Source organism: Protomyctophum bolini, assembly GCF_963924005.1.
Source record: "Protomyctophum bolini genome assembly, chromosome: 1".
Lineage (NCBI taxonomy): Eukaryota > Metazoa > Chordata > Actinopteri > Myctophiformes > Myctophidae > Protomyctophum > Protomyctophum bolini.
The window spans coordinates 54,352,276-54,374,578 of NC_137862.1; the positions used below are offsets into that span (position 1 = coordinate 54,352,276).

Genomic DNA, 22,303 nt, shown 5'->3' on the forward strand with positions numbered 1-22,303 from the left:
GAATTTTAAAACAAAAGAGGGGTTTAACAACAAAATTATAGGCAATATTAGGACTATGGTCGAATATGACATCAAGGCATTTAATAGCAACTTAATAAGTTGCTAACTCTGTCCCGTCCCACACAAGCTTTACTTCTGTCCCTAAAATGAACTCTGGTCAGTTGTCACCCTAGGTTCAAGTCATTACCGCCAGGACTGTCACTCATGTGTTCTCGTCTCGGCATATCATTTGTGCATGGGGAAGACCACTTCCCGTTTCACACCAAAGACAATCCCCATGAATGTCATTCTGAAACAGGAAGTGGCCTCCTGCAAACCGTTGCCACAGAATTGGAAGCACACGCTTGTCTAGTCCACGTCATTGTGGCTGTAGCAATAATAAGATTGCCATTCAATGGAACAACGGGCACCAATTGGAAACACAAACTAGAAAAGGTTTTTTTTGGTCATACAGTGGATTAAAATATCCTGAACCAATCACAGAAGCGGGATATGAGAGAGTGTGTGTGTGTGTTGTGTGTACCTGAGTCCTTTCCTTTGAGAACGTGTTTCTCACATAGATAGGAGGTAAGGTCATCTTTTTGATTGCCCTTGTGCCAGTCCTCAATCACTTCCTCATACTGCTCCACCATCGTGTCACACTGTCACACACACACACACACACACACACACACACACACACACACACACACACACACACACACACACACACACACACACACACACACACACACACACACACACACACACACACACACACACTTTAACTTAAAAAAAAACTTAACTTAAAAAAAGATAACTTAAAAGAAAATAACACACACACCTTAACTTAAATAGATAGAAGATCTATGTTTATGTTCTCCGGGTATGCACACTGCAGAGAGTCGAGGTGGACAGTACTCACCTGTGGTCTCGGGTGCTGCAGAAAGCAATGTTGTCGTCATGTGGGCCTGCTGTTGCTGTTGCTGCTTCTGTCCAGGGGCAGCCAGCCGCCCGCTGTCATCATCGCTGACCACGCAGTCACCGTCCTGGCCATCTGCTGGCTGCTGCTGTGGGGCAGTGAAAATGCGATGTTTATCCTTCCGATAAAACTACATTATTATTATTATTATTATTATTAGGGGTCAAGGGCGTAGACCCCTAAAGACTTATTCATAGTCGGTGAAGAGGTGAGACCACGGGAAACGACATGACCGTGATGGTCACCGGCGCTCACACAACACATCTCTCTGTTTTTCAAAATTTGCGACACTGCCAGATATTATTATTATTATTATTATTAAACCTGAGAACCTGTTAAATGGTGCAGCGGGACCCTGACCTAGACCCTTTCGGGGCGGCACCCATGTGAAATTACAGAAAAGGTAACCAAGGGTCCAGAAAGATGCTAGACCCTGACCCTGCGTCACTGAACTGTATAGCCATCTTCCTGTACAGGTCTCACTTGCAAGGTTCCATACCTCAACATGACTTTCCTGGTTAAATAAATGTTACATACTTAGAGGGAGAGCTGGGGTAAGAACGTAAGATGAGCCACTTTTTGACTCCTATATACAGGTTTAATATTGTAAACGCCATTGACAATGAAGAACTTCACACGGGTGTGATGTTTATATCCAGGATCACTGCATCAAGCCATGCAATTATAGTTGTGTTGCAAATTATTATGTCTGCATATATTTCAGGATGTTGTGCATCCCTGCAAACAATCTGAATGAGTGTAAACATAAATTATAAATAAACATTTTTTTTAAGTGGTCTTGCATGGAGCTCAGCTGGCCACCAGCTCCTTCCCTTCTCCTCTCTTAATTCTCTCCCTGCACTGCCTCTATGTATTTAATTTTACTCAATGAAAAAACAGTTGCCTCTTCAAAACAAAGTGTACAGTAGCCTACATGCGTCATATTCCGAACATGCCCCTCTGCCAAATGGCTCAACTTAACCCAGAGCTACCATGTTGACTTGATTAGCTCCCACAGCTAACATGGTGCACTTTCATGCTAACTTTATCAAATGCATTTCACATGATTAAAGTTATTGTAAGTGCTGGTTTATCGGCTTTCAAACAGTTCAATGACAAACCCACTGATGCACCCAGTCTATGGGTGTAGGCTTACGCAGGCTCGAAGAATTGCAATGTCCACAACTTGCATTCATTTTGCTTTGCTTTCACTGGAAATAAAGTGCATAATAGCCTACAAACATTTACTTCTTCTGTGCTACTGGTAAAAACCATGTCTGAATTATCCCCCCGTACCAGCTGTCCATAATTAAAGCCTAGGCCTGGGAGGCGTGGCCGTTTGTGCCCAAAACAATAAACCAAATCCAATAATCAACAGAATATACTCAAAATGAATAAGGCTAAATAATAACAGAAATAATACTCAGAAAATACAAAACACAGTAAAATGGCTTCTACAGTTATCATAGACTTTGGACATGTCTAACTACCACGTGGTTCTGGTGCTTACCTTTACAGTTAACGTCTTCCTCATCATTATTTGGTCACATGATCGATAAATATATCTATAAACTAATGTGCCATAAATCAACAATGCGTCTGGGTCTGGCTCACGGCCTTAATCACATCCAAATAAAGAAGCTCTTATGATCCAGTCTGTCTCGTTTGGCTGCCCTACATAATTTTCCCCAGCAGATGGCAATCATGCAACCGAACCTAGTATGCACGTTTTTACACCTATGATTTACACAAATACATATTAAAATGCCATTATGTTCATCTGACGATATCACACATCGTCTTTGTAGTATCACTCTCTCTCTCTATCTCTCTTTCTCAAACACACACACAATTTATTCTACCAATAATAATTTATTTGAGGACAAGTTCTTTCATATCAACAAAAATGTGTCTCAGTATTACAGTTGAATAGTTACAGTATTCAGCAACACTGGAACAAGTTTAAATCATGGGTTAACCTGATGTTACATCATAGGTTACCCGACGTTACACACCAGCCACTGAATGTAAGGTACAGGTTGCTACATGGGAATAACCAATCAAAACAAGCTCCTTTCACGGCCATCTGTGCTTATACACTTTAACCCTTACGTCTCTATTTTGTGCATGTCATATACTGTTACTGTAGGCAAAACGTGTAAAAACATTTCAAAAAAATATACCTTTGTTGTTGCAATCACATTGTAGATATAGGTCATATTCTTTAAATAGAGCTTAAGTATTTAAAAGCAGTGCACACACAAAAGCAAATGTAATATTTGGTTTGCTCAATTTAAAATCACACATGCCTTTCGATTCAGTTTTTGTAAAAACTGTTCCAAAGGACATCATTAGCTGTTGTCCCATCCTTTTTCTTTTAAACACATATTGAAAGTATTGTTTGAATTGATTGCATTTGGACAGAGTTTTCCTCAAAGTACTGGCAAGGAGCACGACAGGCATTGCACAACCCAAGGGGCATGCATTCTGAAAAGGACATTGTGCTAGTTACATCCCTTGTAGATCTGCTATCTTCGGCGTGCAAGTTGCAACACAGCCGTACGACAAAAACAAAAAAAAATCTGAAAAGGTCATTGTGCTAGTTACATGCCTTGTAGATCTGCTATCTTCTTGCTAAGTTGCAACACAGCCGTACGACAAAATACATTGGGCTTTATTTCTGACTATATCCAGGACAAAGTAAAATTATTCACATATTATATATATATAATTTAAATAGTCTGCATATCATTGCTGTCTAACCGTGTGTCTTGAGAATACAGTTAATACGCAATTTTACAATTCATATGCCATTGTGGGCATATCATGACATTGTTTTTGACAAATGTTCAACTTTCTTTTTTCAAATTTCCAACCATAATGACATGCCCAAAATAGACGTTAGGTTGAAAGTGGTATGGGTACCTTTTATAAATATTGAACCAATAAAAATGAGAAGGAACACAGGTTCTTTTTTTTCCACATTCCTGAAAGGTGGCCGTTTTGACGGTGCAGGAGGTCTCTTTCAATGGGCTGGGAAATGTTATAATGACCGTGCATGTGAATATAAACATTGATTGTAAAGCAAATGGTAGTCAAGTATTGAGCAGGTACAGTACTATCACCTATCTTTACCGTTTGCTTGAGATCACTGACAAGATAATACCGTGTAACAAGAATGCCTATCATTTAAAAAAAACGATAGATGCATTTTTATATTCCTGTAGTTCCTAACATTTCCCAGGCTTCAGGTGGAATAATGACATATTTTGGTAGCACAGTTAGTATTCTGAGATGAGGAGATCAACAAACTGAAAGGCTGTGTCCACCAAAGCATTTTTTTTCTCCACAGCTGGACGGGCACGGTCCTCTTCTAAAACGCTCATCAATGTTAACGCACAAGTTGAAAATATCCCAACTCTCTGCGACCAGATACAAAATAGACTGTGATCGCGAAGCACGGATTCAGAACAAGACGGTCAGCTCATCACACCACTGGCGTTTTCAACATAGCAGAAACACACAGCGTTCCCATTTAAAACCACTGAAACCAGGAAAGCATCGTCTCTGTTGGGTGGAAACCTCATATGTCCAAGATTCACGATGCTTTTGTGTGACACACTGTAGTATGATCAAAGTAAGGCATTAACTTACAAAAAAAAACACAAAATGTTACAATATGGAGATAAGAGGTTTCTGCCCGACAGCAACGATATATACTGTAGCAACATAGGATTCAGAAGGCATTTTGTAGAATCGACCTCAGGTCTTAATCGGCTAAATCTATTCAAAACATACACTGCTGCTCAGAAGAGACAAAAAAACACTGTGAACGCAGCCAAGCATATCAGATCAACTTGATGGATGCAACTGGTTCAAATATGACTGGACCAGGGATGGGAAGCTGGTTCTATTAAGGATTTTGCTTATCAATTGTCTAACCGAGTTTTTGAAATCAGTTGAACACACCGATATCAAAGCAACGCAACACCGGTGTAACATCCAAAGAGAACACATCATCTACAAGCTCTGGTTCAGCGTTGCCTAATGCCTAACAATGACAACAGTACATGCATCAGTCTATGCCAGTGTGAGAACAAGAGACTCGGGCAACCATAAACCAGTTTGTTCAATATTTAGCACATTTTTCGGTTTCGGTAGAATATTTGGAATGTCTAGTATTGTAATGATAGGCCAAACATATTATTTAACATTCAACAACTTAATTTAAATAAAGAAATACAAAAAAGCTATACATTCCTGTTTTTTTGTTTTTTTTTAATTCCCATCATTCCACCAAATGATAGAAAAGTATTGATAGGGGGGACTGATAAGCAGGTATCCTTAGCGGAATCAGTATCAATAGAAATGAACGATTTCCACATCCCTAAATATGACAAGTCTCTCTCTGGGTGTTAAGCCACACTTGGCCATATAAAAGTTCACTCGCTGTAGAATTTAATGCACAGCAGCTTCACTTCGCTTCTATCTGAAAAGAGAATACTGCGCTCCGAAACAGCCAAGCAAAGAGGTCTCCAGTCACGCCAACGTTTGTGGACCTTGATAGATTTCATAGAGGATGAAACGTTGGGAAAGGCATCGAATGCTCTTCATGGGAGTTGATTTATCCTCGTCTCTATTCTGTGGTGTGAACATCTGGCAAAAATAGATGATCTGTAGACATGTTGTGAGCTTGCATATTATTATTATGGGCTATTTTCGAAGATATTTATAGTGTAAGGCAAAAACAGGAAGGGGGCCCCTAATATAGAGCCCTGATGGGACAGGACAGATATTTTGGTGTGCCTTTAAGCTTAGATATTATGACTGGTGGATTATGTCAATATGACAATCTTTCTCACAAAAAGAGCTTCCGGTGGAATCACAAGCACTAGGCCGCGATCAGGTGCGGCCGCAGCTCGAAGCCAACGCTATATGGCGCCCAGTGGAATCTGTATTTTTCCACAGATTTTATATGATATTGGGGATATCCGCCCCAGCACCGGTCAACTAAATATTGGGTTTTTAAGTCTACAAAATCACATACGGATTCATATCAATTGAACTGGCAGCACATTGGAATCACAGGTCTTTTCTCCGTGAGCTATAACATAACATCTCTGGGGGCATTTATAGTTCATAACAAAGCTACAACGCTCTGTGGGTCGGTGGGGCTGTGTGCACGGCGCATACACACACAACGCTTTTAACCCATTCTGACCTGAGATCAGATTCATACGAGGTTTCCACTGGACACACACTGGTCCGATTAACCCATTCTGACCCGAGATCAGATTCTAAAAAATGTCAGTCGCTCTTCGATTTTTCAAAAAATAGCAGACCTACAAGCTCGTAGCGCGCCACTCGGTGGCGCGCTATGAGCTTGTAGATCTGCTATTTTTCAATAGCTAAAGCATAACATGACGCTAACACCATCTGAACAACCACTCCCTTTAGTCTCGAGTCTCTCGCTCCGCCCCCTTTCACCCAGGCCTCAGCCATAACCACTGAAAAGAAAAAGGTCTTCAAGAAAAGATCAAAGATCAGCTTCCGCCCGACGACCCACGTATCATGTTGGGTTGGTCACGTGTTCTTCTCATGTCGACGGCGGAGTCTAAAAAAGGTTCTCTTTTGGCCCATCCTACAGGTACAGTGTTTCCCCGGGGGCACGGGGCGTGTTCATAGGATGAGTCTTTGTCCCAGGATCTTTCGGTTGATCTCAGCCAGGGCCACGGAGAACACGAAGGCCTTCTCGTCAGACAGGTTAGCATAGATGTCCACTTCCTTTTCTTGTTTCTCTGTGGACGGGAATAGAACATGGATTAGCTATCGGGTCATCATTTTACATCATTATTTTAAAAGGAACATAAAACCTTATTGTACTTTGTGCTTTTAGATGGCCAAACGCAGCCAAGCCAGGCCAGGAAGTGAACATTAATTGAAACGGTTTAGTAATGGCCTGTATGATGATACTTTTTAAGAACATGCCATCATTTTTTATTCACTTCTTGTGATTTGGTGATTTAAAGCAGCATTTCCGAACTGAACAACATTTTTGCAAATAAGGTCAGTTGTCTTCTAACAAGCCTATGTTAAAGTCCTACACATTAACAAAGAACAAATTATCCATCATAAATCTGATGATAGGGAGCATAATCCCTTAAAGGGACAAATATATATAAACCGAAAAGGAGGGATTATTACAGACAGATGTCGAATCAATCAACCTGAACCAACCCATTCTACCGACCAGGAGAAAATAAGAGCCCAGCCCACACACACCACAGCAAGAACTTAATTAAAAACGGTAAATAAATAGTGCCTTTATACGCCACTATTCAAAGAGACAGGCCACAGCAGGCAGATCAACCGTCACTTGGGTGTGAAGAGGTGAAGTAGGTCACGTGTGAGTTCGACAAGTTGGCACAGTCAAACTGGTTCATGTGGTTTACACACGTTAACACGACTGCACTTCTGTTCACTTCATTGAACCATCTGTTACTGTGAGAGAGTACAACATGTACCAATTGTACCATGTATACCGGTCCGTTTGGTCTCATTAGTACACTCACAGTTAAAGTATTAGTCATTCTGTGTTTCATGTGATTGAAAGTATCAGTACCCCATTGTCTGTTACAAGTGCAAAATGAGTGCAAAAGTATTGGAATCAGAATATACTTAAAAGTGCCAAAAGTTTAAAAAAAAATACTCATTATGCAGGAGGTCCTCTTTCACGAATGTATTAAAATTAGGGATGCACCGAAAGTGAAATTCTTGGCCGAAAACGAATACCGAATATAGGAAACAGTTCGCCGGAAACCGAAAACCGAATATCCGAAAATAATAATATATATCTTTTTTCCTACCATTGCTGTCATGGCCGTACCTTAAAGCTACCTGATTTATGGCAAAATAAATGGTTAATGCAAAACTTCACTTAAATAATAATCACTTATGGGTCCATAAAACATTTATTCAGCTCTTTTGAATGCATTAATTGCATCCACTATTCGGTGATATATTTTCTGCCTATTTGGGGCCGAAACCGAATAGGCCGAAAATGCATTTTTAGCCATTTTCTGCCGAATATTTTCTGCTGCCGAATATTCGGTGCATCACTAATTAAAATGTATTTAAATCGTTTGAAAATAGCAGATCTACAACCTCACAACGAGCTTGTACGGCATTGGCTATATTAAATTGCCAAAGCATAGGTCTGAAGTGGTTTTGTAATTATAATGAACATCTAGAAAGTAACTAGCAACTAAGTTTTCAAATAATTGCAGTGGAGTAAAAGTACAATAGTTGCCTTTGAGATGCAGTGGAGTAGAAGTAAAATAATTGAAAATTGGAAATACTTCAATAAAATAATAAAAATACTGTACAATACTTGAGTAAATTTACTTAGTTAATTAACACCACTGCTAAATTGTGCAGTGATTTTAAACCCATTTAGACCCAGAGGACGATTCTACAAATGTCTTCTAAATCCTGAAAGGTTTTCTGAAAAACCCACGTTTCTATGTTCTCAAACATTTTCATGTCAAGGACCCCCAAAAATATTATGTAATTGGCCACCGACGCCCATCTGAAAATATGTTGTTCCAGGGACCCCCCCTAGAAGCGAAGTTATGAGTTAAAAGTTGAACTCTACTAATAAACAAACCGCAATGATTTGTGTTTGGAGTGGACACTGACGTTATGTGATGTCTGCACGATTGTCACGTATTTCAGCAGGTCACCAATTTCACCGTAACACCACCATGCTGGAGTGAGCCGAGTGGCTGAGATTGTGGGTATTGGACTTTGGCTCAAGACAGCCCTCCCCCTATCCACAAGGTGGGGTGAGTGCACAAAAGCATTATTATTAGTAGTAAATCCAGCAGTGAGACCAGTGTCCATGACATCACAGTGTCCATGACATCACAGACACTTTGAAATACTAAAATAGAGGGTATGCGTGACATCATCATCATACCCGGAAGTTATGCAGGAATTATGTTTACTTGCGTGGCCGGCTAAGAGTGGGTTTAGAGTTAGGGTTAGGGTTAGTAAGGGTTAGTTACATACTGACATTTTACATTGCATGGTCTCGAATTGATAAGTAGCCTACTGGAGTTGATAAATCCACTAGGAAATGCTGGTCAAGTGAGGTCATGCTGGAGGCCCAGTCTCCCAGATTCAAATCCCAGGTAGGATATTGCTGTTGGCCAGAAACCTTTAACAACCTACTTGGTCCAATAGTGTCACAAAAGCATCAAAAGTAGCAGATCCGGCCTGGGCCGTGGCTCAGTGGTCCAGGCACCTTGGCTAGTAACCCAGTCTGGCAGTGTGCCGCGGGTTTGACTCCCGATCCCGACGGCCCTTACTGCATGTCACCCCCCCCCCCCCATCTCCCCCCCGTCAGTCTACTGTCTGTCCCTACATAAAAAAGGCAAAAGCCACAAAGATCCACAAGCTCAAAACGCGGTGCAAATCAATGTGTTTTGAGCTTGTAGAACTGCTATTTTTGCTGATTTTGGACATGAGGTTTCCACCCGACAGAGACAGTATATGTTGCATGCTGAGTGCAGCTTTAAACTAACAACACTGTGGTGAATGACTCGACACCTAAACACACACAAAACCTCACTATTTGCTTGGTTAGAACTAAGGACGTAAAGGCACTGGAGCACTCGGCACAAACAAGGGACTACATTCTTTTCGCTCCTATGCCACAAAAATGTGGAACGCCCTACCAACAGTCATTAAGACATGCGAATCCCTTGACTCCTTCAAAACCCGCTCTCAAAGGGCACCTACGGACGGCTGCAATTCGAAACTGGCCCCCGTAAAATCTGAATCCCCCCCTCCCACCTCCCCACCCCTTTTCCCCCTCACTGTATGTGTTTCTTTTCCCTTTTTTACCTCCTTTATGATGAATTCCTGTTCTGTTCTTTGACTATATAGAAGTGTCTATTTGTACGTCTCTAAATGTTTTGATGAATTGAACAAGGTGGACCCTCTTGTAAACAAGTGTAATGCTTAATTGGGTCGTCCACTCACAGTTAACAGTCTTTGTATTGAGTTTGTGCTTGAAATGTACTGTAATTCTGCAAACTGTTAATAAATATGTCAATCAATCAATCAAAGCCTACTGAGTGGCAAAAAACTATTTTCTGGCCTTGACAGCCCATACCGTTCATCCAAACAGAAATGGAGGAATGTCCTATCTGCTTGCATTAAATGACGTTAAACAACATTAAACTCACTTTGCCACTCACATTGCCACTCATTGCCATTCACTTTATGCATGTGCTATATAAATATAGCTCTATATCAAAAAACACATATTACCCACCTAAAAACCCCAGGAAAGTGTCTCCCAAACATTAACCCATTCAGGACTGGAACCCCTTTTTGCTGTTTTAAAATAAGATCTGGTTGCAAAACGGGTGAAGTGGCCCTTGAAGACCTGAGGCCGATGCTACAAATGTCTTCTAAAATAAGCAGCCATCACCTGGGCGACAGAACTAATAAGGTTATAAAAAATGTAACAATAAATGTGCATGACTATGTTTATGTGGATAATTATTGGTTTCTGGGAAGGGGGATTTGTTTACAAAACGGCTCATTACATGTCTAGAGAGAGACAGGCTAATCTGGAGTGTATAGAGTTAAAAAGACAGATTTATTCGCATCTAGAAGAGATAGGAAGCACTCCTTTTGTTAGTAAAATGACAACTCCCGTTGTCGCAGAAACTATGTAAACATGGGCAAGAGCACTGGTTAACTTGTTAATTACTGTCCTGCTAATTGTCCTGCAGTTGAAATGTCCACGACACTCAAACAAACTTGTTTCAATCATTTTAAGCCCAAAATCAAACTCAAACATTAGACATTAGACAAAACACATGAGAGTCAGAGATGTGAACGCCTACTTGTGTAATAAGGAGACAAAACACAGGTTTTTCCCATCAACCGCCCAAATAATCATATCATTTGAACTGGGGAATCTTTGTTTTTCACCCATGTCATGTGTTTTTATTCTGTTCCGTCCTGTGATTGTTGCAAAGGCTTTGCTCTGTTGATGCATTCCACGGGAAGCACGTGGGTCAACCTTTGATTGTGTGCCATATAAATACAGTTTGATTTGATTTGTGAGCTTGTAGTAGAGCTGCTATTTTCACAATGTCTGACGTAATATTTGACAATTTTGTATTAAAAAGGGTATTAATTGTCAGTTTAGAAATGTGCAGCCAGATACCCTGCATACACTTATACTACTGTTATACTTATACTACGGTTTGTTTACGGTGGGTTGAGTGAGAAACCAGCTGTTGCACATTAAGCTAATCATCTGGGGAGTGGGGACCACCCCAAAATCATTTGGGAGGTCCTACCTGGAGGGTCCTGACCCACAGGTTGAGCACCACTTGGGCTTCTGTGTTTGTGTGATGACAGAGTTTAAGTGAGTGGTCTCCACTCTCCATGCAAAGCAGTGTGTTGTCACCTGTTGTTATGTACACACCAATCTGCTGCTGGTGGAGACCTTTCTAGGCGGTTAACCCTTAACACAAACAGTGTCTCTGTCTCCCCACCCCCCCAGGCCCCTGTAAAAGTCATATCACCAGAAACGCTGAAACCGTTTACTGTACATATTCTTCTTTTTGATTAATACCCATTTATACAATGTTGTGTTTTTTCCATAGTATTGTATATTTGTCTGTCACTTCATGTTTCAATGAATTGAATATACGGGACCCCAATGGAAACAACAAACCATAGTGCTTTCTTGCGTTTAATCCTTTTAGCAGAACCTGGTATAGAACTGTACTTCCTGTGCTTTTTTTGGGGGGGGGGGGGGTGACACTGTTAATAAATTATTCAATCAATCAATCTGAGTCTCATACCAACTACCCTGCTGTCACTGTCCGTGACAACCTTGTACATGTCCAAAACCATTACTTTTCAGTAAAAAATTAACCTGTGTTCAAATGGATCCAATATAGTTATTATTAATTTACAAGTTCTTGTTAATACTTTTCCTTGGTCGAATATTTATTAAACCCACAAACACACTTATGACCATTTTCAACCAGGTTTTCTTTTCGCAGATAAGTAAGCCTGGGACCGAGGCTAGCCTATAGGAGAGGGGGAGGGGTACTTTTGTGTGATACAAGATATAAAATATATTATTTTTTAGAAAAGAAAAAGGGAAAAAAGAGGAAATATGGACATAATATGCCAATTGGCCGGAAATGTCCTGTGTAAATAACTGTGTACCTTTCTCTTCTTCCTGCTTCTTCAGTCCCACTGTCTTAGGTCTGCCACGCCCTCTACGGATGGGATCTGACTGGCTATTGGACCGGGATCTTCTCCTATTCTCCATGTCATTGGTCGACGGGGAGTCAATCCGGTCTTTGCGAATCCGCTCCGTTCTCCTACGTTTTATGTCCAACTTGTCTGAAGAACAGAAGAAAACGCATGCATTTACTGCACAGATACTGTATAAAATGATTGGACTCCTCATGCATAGAAGGAAGCATGAGGTCAGTCCGCTGCCCCCCCCCCCCCCAGTGTGGCAGAGGAAGTGTAGAGCCCAGGATTACATTAGATAATTGACACTGGGTGAAAAAAATCGTGGGATATATATATTTCTTTTTAAGAGATAGAGATAGAGAGAGTCAAAGTGAGACAGAGAGAAAGACATTTCATTACATTTGAACAATGTAAATATATTTAAAAAAAATCCAGGTTATGCTTGCATAAATATGATGTATGCAAACTATGCATGTATGAGTGTAGTATTTTTTAACAGCAAAGGCTATACATTTTTGGTTGGTCTTTTTTAAGCTACTTTTTTTTTTACATTATTTTCTACATGGCATAGTTTATTTGAATGCAATGTTCCAATGTGACACAGCTCTGCTTATTATGTCAACGTATGTTTCCCATTTCAGTAAAGCCCATTTAAAATAATTACATTAATTTCAACAGAGAGAGAGAGAGAGAGAGATTGCCTAATTTCATAATAGAGCAGAGTGCTGCAGGGCTGAACTGTTGAACTGTAAACAGGATGGACATGGCCGGTACAGGGAAACACAGATATACTTAGTTTTAAATTAAAACATGCAAGGGATGATTTAATAGTGATGATCTAGAATTCGAAACTGGCCCCAGTCAAATATGAATCACACAGCAGAGTCTGTGGGTCTCTACGACAGCAGAATTTCATTTCTGTCTCATTTGATGAATGGATGGGTGGATGACGGTTGCAGTCATATTTATGCAAAACAATTACATTTTGTAGGAGCACCTTAATAATATACCTTGTAAAAAAAAAAACCTGCTTCCTAGTTCAGGGATTCTCAACCTGGGGCTCGCCAAATTAATTTGGGGGTCCCCAGGTTATTGTTTTTGCAACAGATTGGCTGAAAAATGGAAATTAAGAGTTCACATAGTACATTATAGTACATGCATAACTTTCCTTAAAGGTAGAGTCAGTGATTTCACTTAATTCAAATATCACTTATTTGTTTGTTTTGTTGTGATAATCCTCTCTACTATAGAGTGTGCTGACCATATAAGGAGTTCCTCCCTGTCCCCAGTTAACCCCTGGGGGTCAAAAAAGTGGTCAATTTGTATTGGGGGAAGGGGGGCGGGGGTCGCGAGACATGGCCAAAGCATTTCCCGGGGGGTCCCCAGCCCAAAACGTTCAGCACCCCTATCCTAGTTGACATACCATACAAATATGGTAACTGTGATTCATAATGTAACTATATGTATATATATATTCATAATGTATTTGGCATCGAAAATGGGAACATACAAACTAAACTTGCATTTCCGTTTGCCTTTTTTAGGCTTTGTAAACAAAAACGTGCACGGGGCAGATATGACAAACAATAATGTACTTCTATGGCCATATTATATTAAATAATTGTATACTTTCAAAACGTTTCAAAAATAGCAGAACATCCGATCTACAGTATGTACATGCTCACAGGAGAATGGAGATTATGTAATAATTGTGTCGGGCCTACATCGACTGACAACTACTCAGTAAGTACTCTACTCAGACTAGTAATCAATAGCCTGTAACCACTCCCCATTGTGTGGAATGCCATCACTTTGCTGCCCTGCACAATTCAACAATGGGATGTTTAAAGTTAAACATCCTTGAATAACAGCAGACCCACTCTGTGTCGACCTATACAGATTGATTCTCATTTCACCAAGTTAGATCGTGCCCGGATGTCAATATTAAGTCTAAACTAGACAAGGACGTTAATTCGAGAGAGAGAGAAAAAGAGACCAACAGTAATATTTATTTCCTCCTTCTGTTACAGGGGAAAAGGAGAAGTGTGCGTGTGTGTGCCTGTACGTGTCACAGGGAGCTATTGTTCCTCATTTTCTCCCCAAGCCATAGCATGGAAAGGTTTCCCATCCCGTTTCCACGTGATAAGTTAACACTATCATAGTATACACACATGTATACTATTATACTGTTATTTAGATGTTGTTTAGAGAGATGCTAGGTTTGATGTTTACCTGGTATCCTAGTTACCTTGTTTGAAATATTTGTATTGAAGAAGTGCTTGCGCATAGAATCATTCAAGACATCCCCCTAAAGATGCTTGACTCTTTGATTCATGTTTGGTTTCTTTTAACAACCCAACATACATCAAAAGGAAGTCATCAAAGTATCCCACTTTGACTTTGTAGCTCAGCTGTTAACCACACTGTTAACATTCAGCTAAAACAGCAGATCTGTGGTGCATTTTGAGCTCGCTGACCGGCTACTAGTGCTGCAGAGCCCAGAGGGATTCCAGTCGACTAACCATAGGGTCTATGGTGGATAAGTGTTTTCTTTGCACCATTAATTATATGGTGATTGCTGATTTTCTTTCTGTATACAGTCTAGCGGCGTCTGTATACAGTCTAGCGGCGTCTGTATACAGTCTAGCGGCGTCTGTATACAGTCTAGCGGCGTCTGTATACAGTCTAGCGGCGTCTGTATACAGTCTAGCACCGTCTATATACAGTCTAGCGGCGTCTGTATACAGTCTAGCGGCGTCTATATACAATCTAGCAGCGTCTATATACAGTCTAGCGGCGTCTATATACAGTCTAGCGGCGTCTGTATACAGTCTAGCGGCGTCTATATACAGTCTAGCACCGTCTGTATACAGTCTAGCAGCGTCTATATACAGTCTAGCACCGTCTGTATACAGTCTAGCGGCGTCTATATACAGTCTAGCACCGTCTGTATACAGTCTAGCAGCGTCTATATACAGTCTAGCACCGTCTGTATACAGTCTAGCGGCGTCTGTATACAGTCTAGCGGCGTCTGTATACAGTCTAGCACCGTCTATATACAGTCTAGCGGCGTCTGTATACAGTCTAGCGGCGTCTATATACAGTCTAGCACCGTCTATATACAGTCTAGCACCGTCTGTATACAGTCTAGCGCCGTCTATATACAGTCTAGCACCGTCTGTATACAGTCTAGCGGCGTCTGTATACAGTCTAGCGGCGTCTGTATACAGTCTAGCGGCGTCTGTATACAGTCTAGCGGCGTCTGTATACAGTCTAGCACCGTCTATATACAGTCTAGCGGCGTCTGTATACAGTCTAGCGGCGTCTGTATACAGTCTAGCGGCGTCTGTATACAGTCTAGCGGCGTCTGTATACAGTCTAGCGGCGTCTGTATACAGTCTAGCGGCGTCTATATACAGTCTAGCGGCGTCTGTATACAGTCTAGCGGCGTCTGTATACAGTCTAGCACCGTCTGTATACAGTCTAGCGGCGTCTGTATACAGTCTAGCGGCGTCTGTATACAGTCTAGCGGCGTCTATATACAGTCTAGCGGCGTCTATATACAGTCTAGCGGCGTCTGTATACAGTCTAGCGGCGTCTATATACAGTCTAGCGGCGTCTATATACAGTCTAGCGGCGTCTATATACAGTCTAGCGGCGTCTGTATACAGTCTAGCACCGTCTATATACAGTCTAGCGGCGTCTGTATACAGTCTAGCACCGTCTGTATACAGTCTAGCACTGTCTATATACAGTCTAGCACCGTCTGTATACAGTCTAGCGGCGTCTGTATACAGTCTAGCGCCGTCTATATACAGTCTAGCACCGTCTGTATACAGTCTAGCACCGTCTGTATACAGTCTAGCACTGTCTATATACAGTCTAGCACCGTCTGTATACAGTCTAGCGGCGTCTGTATACAGTCTAGCGGCGTCTGTATACAGTCTAGCGGCGTCTGTATACAGTCTAGCACCGTCTATATACAGTCTAGCGGCGTCTGTATACAGTCTAGCACCGTCTATATACAGTCTAGCGGCGTCTGTATACAGTCTAGCGGCGTCTATATACAGTCTAGCACCGTCTATATACAGTCTAGCGGCGTCTGTATACAGTCTAGCGGCGTCTGTATACAGTCTAGCGGCGTCTGTATACAGTCTAGCGGCGTCTGTATACAGTCTAGCGGCGTCTATATACAGTCTAGCACCGTCTGTATACAGTCTAGCGGCGTCTGTATACAGTCTAGCACCGTCTGTATACAGTCTAGCGGCGTCTGTATACAGTCTAGCGGCGTCTGTATACAGTCTAGCGGCGTCTGTATACAGTCTAGCGGCGTCTGTATACAGTCTAGCGGCGTCTGTATACAGTCTAGCGGCGTCTGTATACAGTCTAGCGGCGTCTGTATACAGTCTAGCGGCGTCTGTATACAGTCTAGCACCGTCTGTATACAGTCTAGCACCGTCTGTATACAGTCTAGCACCGTCTGTATACAGTCTAGCGGCGTCTGTATACAGTCTAGCACCGTCTGTATACAGTCTAGCACCGTCTGTATACAGTCTAGCACCGTCTGTATACAGTCTAGCGGCGTCTGTATACAGTCTAGCGGCGTCTATATACAGTCTAGCGCCGTCTATATACAGTCTAGCGCCGTCTATATACAGTCTAGCACCGTCTGTATACAGTCTAGCGGCGTCTGTATACAGTCTAGCGGCGTCTGTATACAGTCTAGCGGCGTCTGTATACAGTCTAGCGGCGTCTGTATACAGTCTAGCGGCGTCTGTATACAGTCTAGCGGCGTCTGTATACAGTCTAGCGGCGTCTGTATACAGTCTAGCGGCGTCTGTATACAGTCTAGCGGCGTCTGTATACAGTCTAGCACCGTCTGTATACAGTCTAGCGGCGTCTGTATACAGTCTAGCGGCGTCTGTATACAGTCTAGCGGCGTCTATATACAGTCTAGCGGCGTCTATATACAGTCTAGCGGCGTCTGTATACAGTCTAGCGGCGTCTATATACAGTCTAGCAGCGTCTATATACAGTCTAGCGGCGTCTATATACAGTCTAGCGGCGTCTGTATACAGTCTAGCACCGTCTATATACAGTCTAGCACCGTCTGTATACAGTCTAGCACCGTCTGTATACAGTCTAGCACTGTCTATATACAGTCTAGCACCGTCTGTATACAGTCTAGCGGCGTCTATATACAGTCTAGCACCGTCTGTATACAGTCTAGCACCGTCTGTATACAGTCTAACACCGTCTATATACAGTCTAGCACCGTCTGTATACAGTCTAGCGGCGTCTGTATACAGTCTAGCGGCGTCTGTATACAGTCTAGCGGCGTCTGTATACAGTCTAGCACCGTCTATATACAGTCTAGCGGCGTCTGTATACAGTCTAGCACCGTCTATATACAGTCTAGCGGCGTCTGTATACAGTCTAGCGGCGTCTGTATACAGTCTAGCACCGTCTATATACAGTCTAGCGGCGTCTGTATACAGTCTAGCGGCGTCTGTATACAGTCTAGCGGCGTCTGTATACAGTCTAGCGGCGTCTGTATACAGTCTAGCGGCGTCTATATACAGTCTAGCGGCGTCTGTATACAGTCTAGCGGCGTCTGTATACAGTCTAGCACCGTCTGTATACAGTCTAGCGGCGTCTGTATACAGTCTAGCGGCGTCTGTATACAGTCTAGCGGCGTCTATATACAGTCTAGCAGCGTCTATATACAGTCTAGCGGCGTCTATATACAGTCTAGCAGCGTCTATATACAGTCTAGCGGCGTCTATATACAGTCTAGCGGCGTCTGTATACAGTCTAGCGGCGTCTATATACAGTCTAGCGGCGTCTGTATACAGTCTAGCGGCGTCTGTATACAGTCTAGCGGCGTCTGTATACAGTCTAGCGGCGTCTGTATACAGTCTAGCGGCGTCTATATACAGTCTAGCACCGTCTGTATACAGTCTAGCGGCGTCTGTATACAGTCTAGCACCGTCTGTATACAGTCTAGCGGCGTCTGTATACAGTCTAGCGGCGTCTATATACAGTCTAGCACCGTCTGTATACAGTCTAGCGGCGTCTATATACAGTCTAGCGGCGTCTGTATACAGTCTAGCGGCGTCTATATACAGTCTAGCGGCGTCTATATACAGTCTAGCACCGTCTGTATACAGTCTAGCGCCATCTATATACAGTCTAGCGGCGTCTGTATACAGTCTAGCGGCGTCTGTATACAGTCTAGCGGCGTCTGTATACAGTCTAGCACCGTCTATATACAGTCTAGCGGCGTCTGTATACAGTCTAGCGGCGTCTGTATACAGTCTAGCACCGTCTATATACAGTCTAGCGGCGTCTGTATACAGTCTAGCGGCGTCTGTATACAGTCTAGCGGCGTCTGTATACAGTCTAGCACCGTCTGTATACAGTCTAGCGGCGTCTATATACAGTCTAGCGGCGTCTGTATACAGTCTAGCGGCGTCTGTATACAGTCTAGCACCGTCTGTATACAGTCTAGCGGCGTCTGTATACAGTCTAGCGGCGTCTGTATACAGTCTAGCGGCGTCTATATACAGTCTAGCGGCGTCTGTATACAGTCTAGCGGCGTCTGTATACAGTCTAGCGGCGTCTGTATACAGTCTAGCGGCGTCTATATACAGTCTAGCGGCGTCTGTATACAGTCTAGCGGCGTCTGTATACAGTCTAGCGGCGTCTGTATACAGTCTAGCACCGTCTATATACAGTCTAGCACCGTCTGTATACAGTCTAGCGCCGTCTATATACAGTCTAGCACCGTCTGTATACAGTCTAGCACCGTCTGTATACAGTCTAGCACCGTCTATATACAGTCTAGCACCGTCTGTATACAGTCTAGCGGCGTCTGTATACAGTCTAGCGGCGTCTGTATACAGTCTAGCGGCGTCTGTATACAGTCTAGCGGCGTCTGTATACAGTCTAGCGGCGTCTGTATACAGTCTAGCACCGTCTGTATACAGTCTAGCGGCGTCTGTATACAGTCTAGCGGCGTCTGTATACAGTCTAGCGGCGTCTGTATACAGTCTAGCGGCGTCTGTATACAGTCTAGCGGCGTCTGTATACAGTCTAGCGGCGTCTATATACAGTCTAGCGGTGCGTGCGTGCGTGCGTGCGCATGCGTGCGTGCGTGCGTGTCTGTGTGTGTGTGTCTCACCATGTGGCTGCCGTCGGTCCACCGGAAGTCGTTGTCAAACATCTTATGGTTGAGGCCGATCCACTGGTAGTCCTGCCCCAGACCTAGTGCCAGCCAAACACAACACTTTACACTGGGCCCTTTTTAGGACTTTTCACTCTCACAAATAAGAGAGAAGAGAGACAATAGAGAGAGAGAGAGAGAGAGAGAGAGAGAGAGAGAGAGAGAGAGAGAGAGAGAGAGAGAGAGAGAGAGAGAGAGAGAGTAGCATTTTCTACAGTACACATGAATCATTCTTCCTGAGATAACATGACCGTGTTTCCCCTATTCAGGAGTTTGTACCGTTATAACTATTATAATCGTCTCTGTCGAGTGGAAATGTCCGAAAACATTTCGTGGGACTCAAATTCAAAAGTATGGCAGATGGACAAGCTGAAAACGTGTTGCTTCATTGACGCGTTTCGAGATTTTGGATCTGCTACTTTTAACCCCTTTTGGTGTTTTAAACATTGTGTTATAATTTATGTATTGAAAAAATAGCAGACCTACAAGCTCATAGCGCGCCACCGAGTGGCGCGCTACGAGCTTGTAGGTCTGCTGCTTTTGAAAAATCATAAGAATGCGGCGCAAATCTTTGTATATATATTCTTTCAAAGTGAATGTTTTTTAACTCAGGTCTAAATGGGTTAATGCTTTCGCGTGAAGCCATAGCATGATCAAGGAGGGAGTTCATTTACAAAAGAACATGACTATTTGTTTTTATTCTTTTGATGGTAAACATGCTGGCGGCCAGTCTTTTTGACCCGAAGACAACGCATGCAAAGGTTTAAAGAGCAACTGTTTGTGGGGCTGATATGGTTCCCGTTTCGCATTTGAGTAAATGGTGCGCTGTGACTGGCCAGTCGCTGTGATTGACAGCCTACACCTAAACCTAACCCTAACCTTAACCTCAGTAAAACTATACCTAAACCTAACCCTAACCTTAACCTCAGTAAAACTATACCTAACCCTAACCTCAGTAAAACTATACCTAAACCTAACCCTAACCTCAGTAGAACTATACCTAAACCTAACCCTAACCTCAGTAGAACTATACCTAAACCTAACCCTAACCCTAACCTTAACCTCAGTAAAACTATACCTAAACCTAACCTCAGTAAAACTATACCTAAACCTAACCCTAACCTCAGTAAAACTATACCTAAACCTAACCTCAGTAAAACTATACCTAACCCTAACCTCAGTAAAACTATACCTAAACCTAACCTCAGTAAAGCATACCTAAACCTAACCTCAGTCAAACTAGCGCAGTGGCTGGGGGGCGTTTCCAAGAACCCGAAACGGATACCATATTAGCGTTTGTGGGACGTACGGTTGACGTAGTGTTGCTCCTCGTGGGACAGCAGGCTGGTCAGGTGGGCCCCATGGACACGACACTCCCTCTCGGCCGCGTCCCAGCTCTTCCTGGTGGGGAAGTAGCGTAGCAGTGACCCTGGAACTTGTGCCATCCGTAGTCACATGTCTCCGTGTCTGGTGAGAGGGAGAGAGGACACGTAGCTCATGAGTTTACCTTCTTCGATGTGTTATCCTGCATTGTTATTTAAACAAAGGAAAGGAAAGGATAATGAGTGATAGTTTTGAACCAAATGGACCCTCACGGGTTAATGTACACATGAACACATGGATATGGGTCCATCTGCACTCTTAAGAGTGCAGATGTTCCATTAATGTTCCATTAAAGTCAGTGAGCTTATCAAACCCTATTCCTTAGTTTCCCAAAACAGGGACCCATATGCGGGTCGCACACCAATTTGTATGGGTCGTGAGTAAATTCCCCCTTTTGTTGTTTTTGTTTCCTACCTGTATATATTTTGTATTATTATAAAGAGATGATACGCACGGAAGAATGGTGGTTCTTTAATGCATTTTGACCTGAGATCAGATTCCAAAAATGTCTTAAATCCTGACAGTTTAAAAAAATAGCAGACCTACAAGCTCGTAGCGCGCCACTCGGTGGTGCGCTATGAGCTTGTAGATCTGCTATTTTTCAAGCTTGTAGTGCTTTTAGGTCTGCTATTGAACACTCTTTTTTTAACCTGACCAATAACAGTAGCTTATCTGTCCAATACTTTTTGCCTAACCAATAACATTAGCCTCTGTCTAATACATGTTTTAATTTTATTATAAGAGGTCTTTAATACAAATACAATATTGAAATAAGAATACCATAGCAGCATACTGGGCTCAACATTGAGTTTGCAATCACAGAAGAACTACCATCAAAACATTAAATTATAACAAGTTATAGTTGGTACAATATATATATAGCACATACCTGTAAGAACAGACAAATAAAACACATATTTGTAGTTGGAACTGGTCCACTGCTTCCTCAGACTGTCTGTGGGCAACACAACACAAACAGTAAACTCACTTTATTTTCGTGCAAAAAGAATAACACTGCGTGACGTCATCACTAGTCCCCGTGATAAACCAAAAGCTGTTTACAAAAAGATTAATTGCTCTCAGATAATATTATCATAATGACCCAACGTCATATGTATATTAGACACTGTATGCTTCAATTTACAGCTGAAATGAACACTCTTTCATAACAAAAACATAAAATAACATCACAGCGTTTTCAAAGAGCCGCCTCACCTCATAGGAACACGGAATCCACTGAGGTAGCTATGGTAACACCGCTAGGACATACAGAGCGGCAGCTACGGGAACACCACTAGGACAAACAGTGTGATATGCAGTGAACCAAAGTGCTATTATATCTTAGTTTGCAACAACAAAACAATGTCTGGTACTGCTCAATAAGGGGCAAATGAACAACTCAATTTAACTAACTATTTAACTCTGTTACACTG

At 42.4% G+C, this 22,303-nt stretch overlaps 1 protein-coding gene across 3 annotated transcripts in view; it reads right to left on the reverse strand.

Moving 5' to 3' along the window:
* Nucleotides 1-2,813: 2,813 nt before the first annotated feature.
* The window catches only part of LOC308326445 (UPF0547 protein C16orf87 homolog), a 19,907-nt gene continuing 417 nt past the window's right edge, over nt 2,814-22,303 (reverse strand). Inside the window, exons 2-6 of one of the 3 annotated variants that reach the window (XR_013965093.1) lie at nt 21,760-21,825; nt 20,797-20,954; nt 12,227-12,406; nt 6,407-6,759; nt 2,814-6,310 (exon numbers count right to left, since the gene is read on the reverse strand). Coding sequence is in view for 1 of the 3 variants with exons in the window: in XM_080779331.1 (XP_080635457.1) it covers nt 6,641-6,759; nt 12,227-12,406; nt 20,797-20,932 (435 nt within the window). In the remaining 2 variants the exon portion in view is untranslated. Of the gene's footprint in view, nt 6,760-12,226; nt 12,407-20,796; nt 20,955-21,759; nt 21,826-22,303 lie in introns of all 3 variants that reach the window. The other 2 variants (XR_013965094.1, XM_080779331.1) reach the window with 2 other exon arrangements.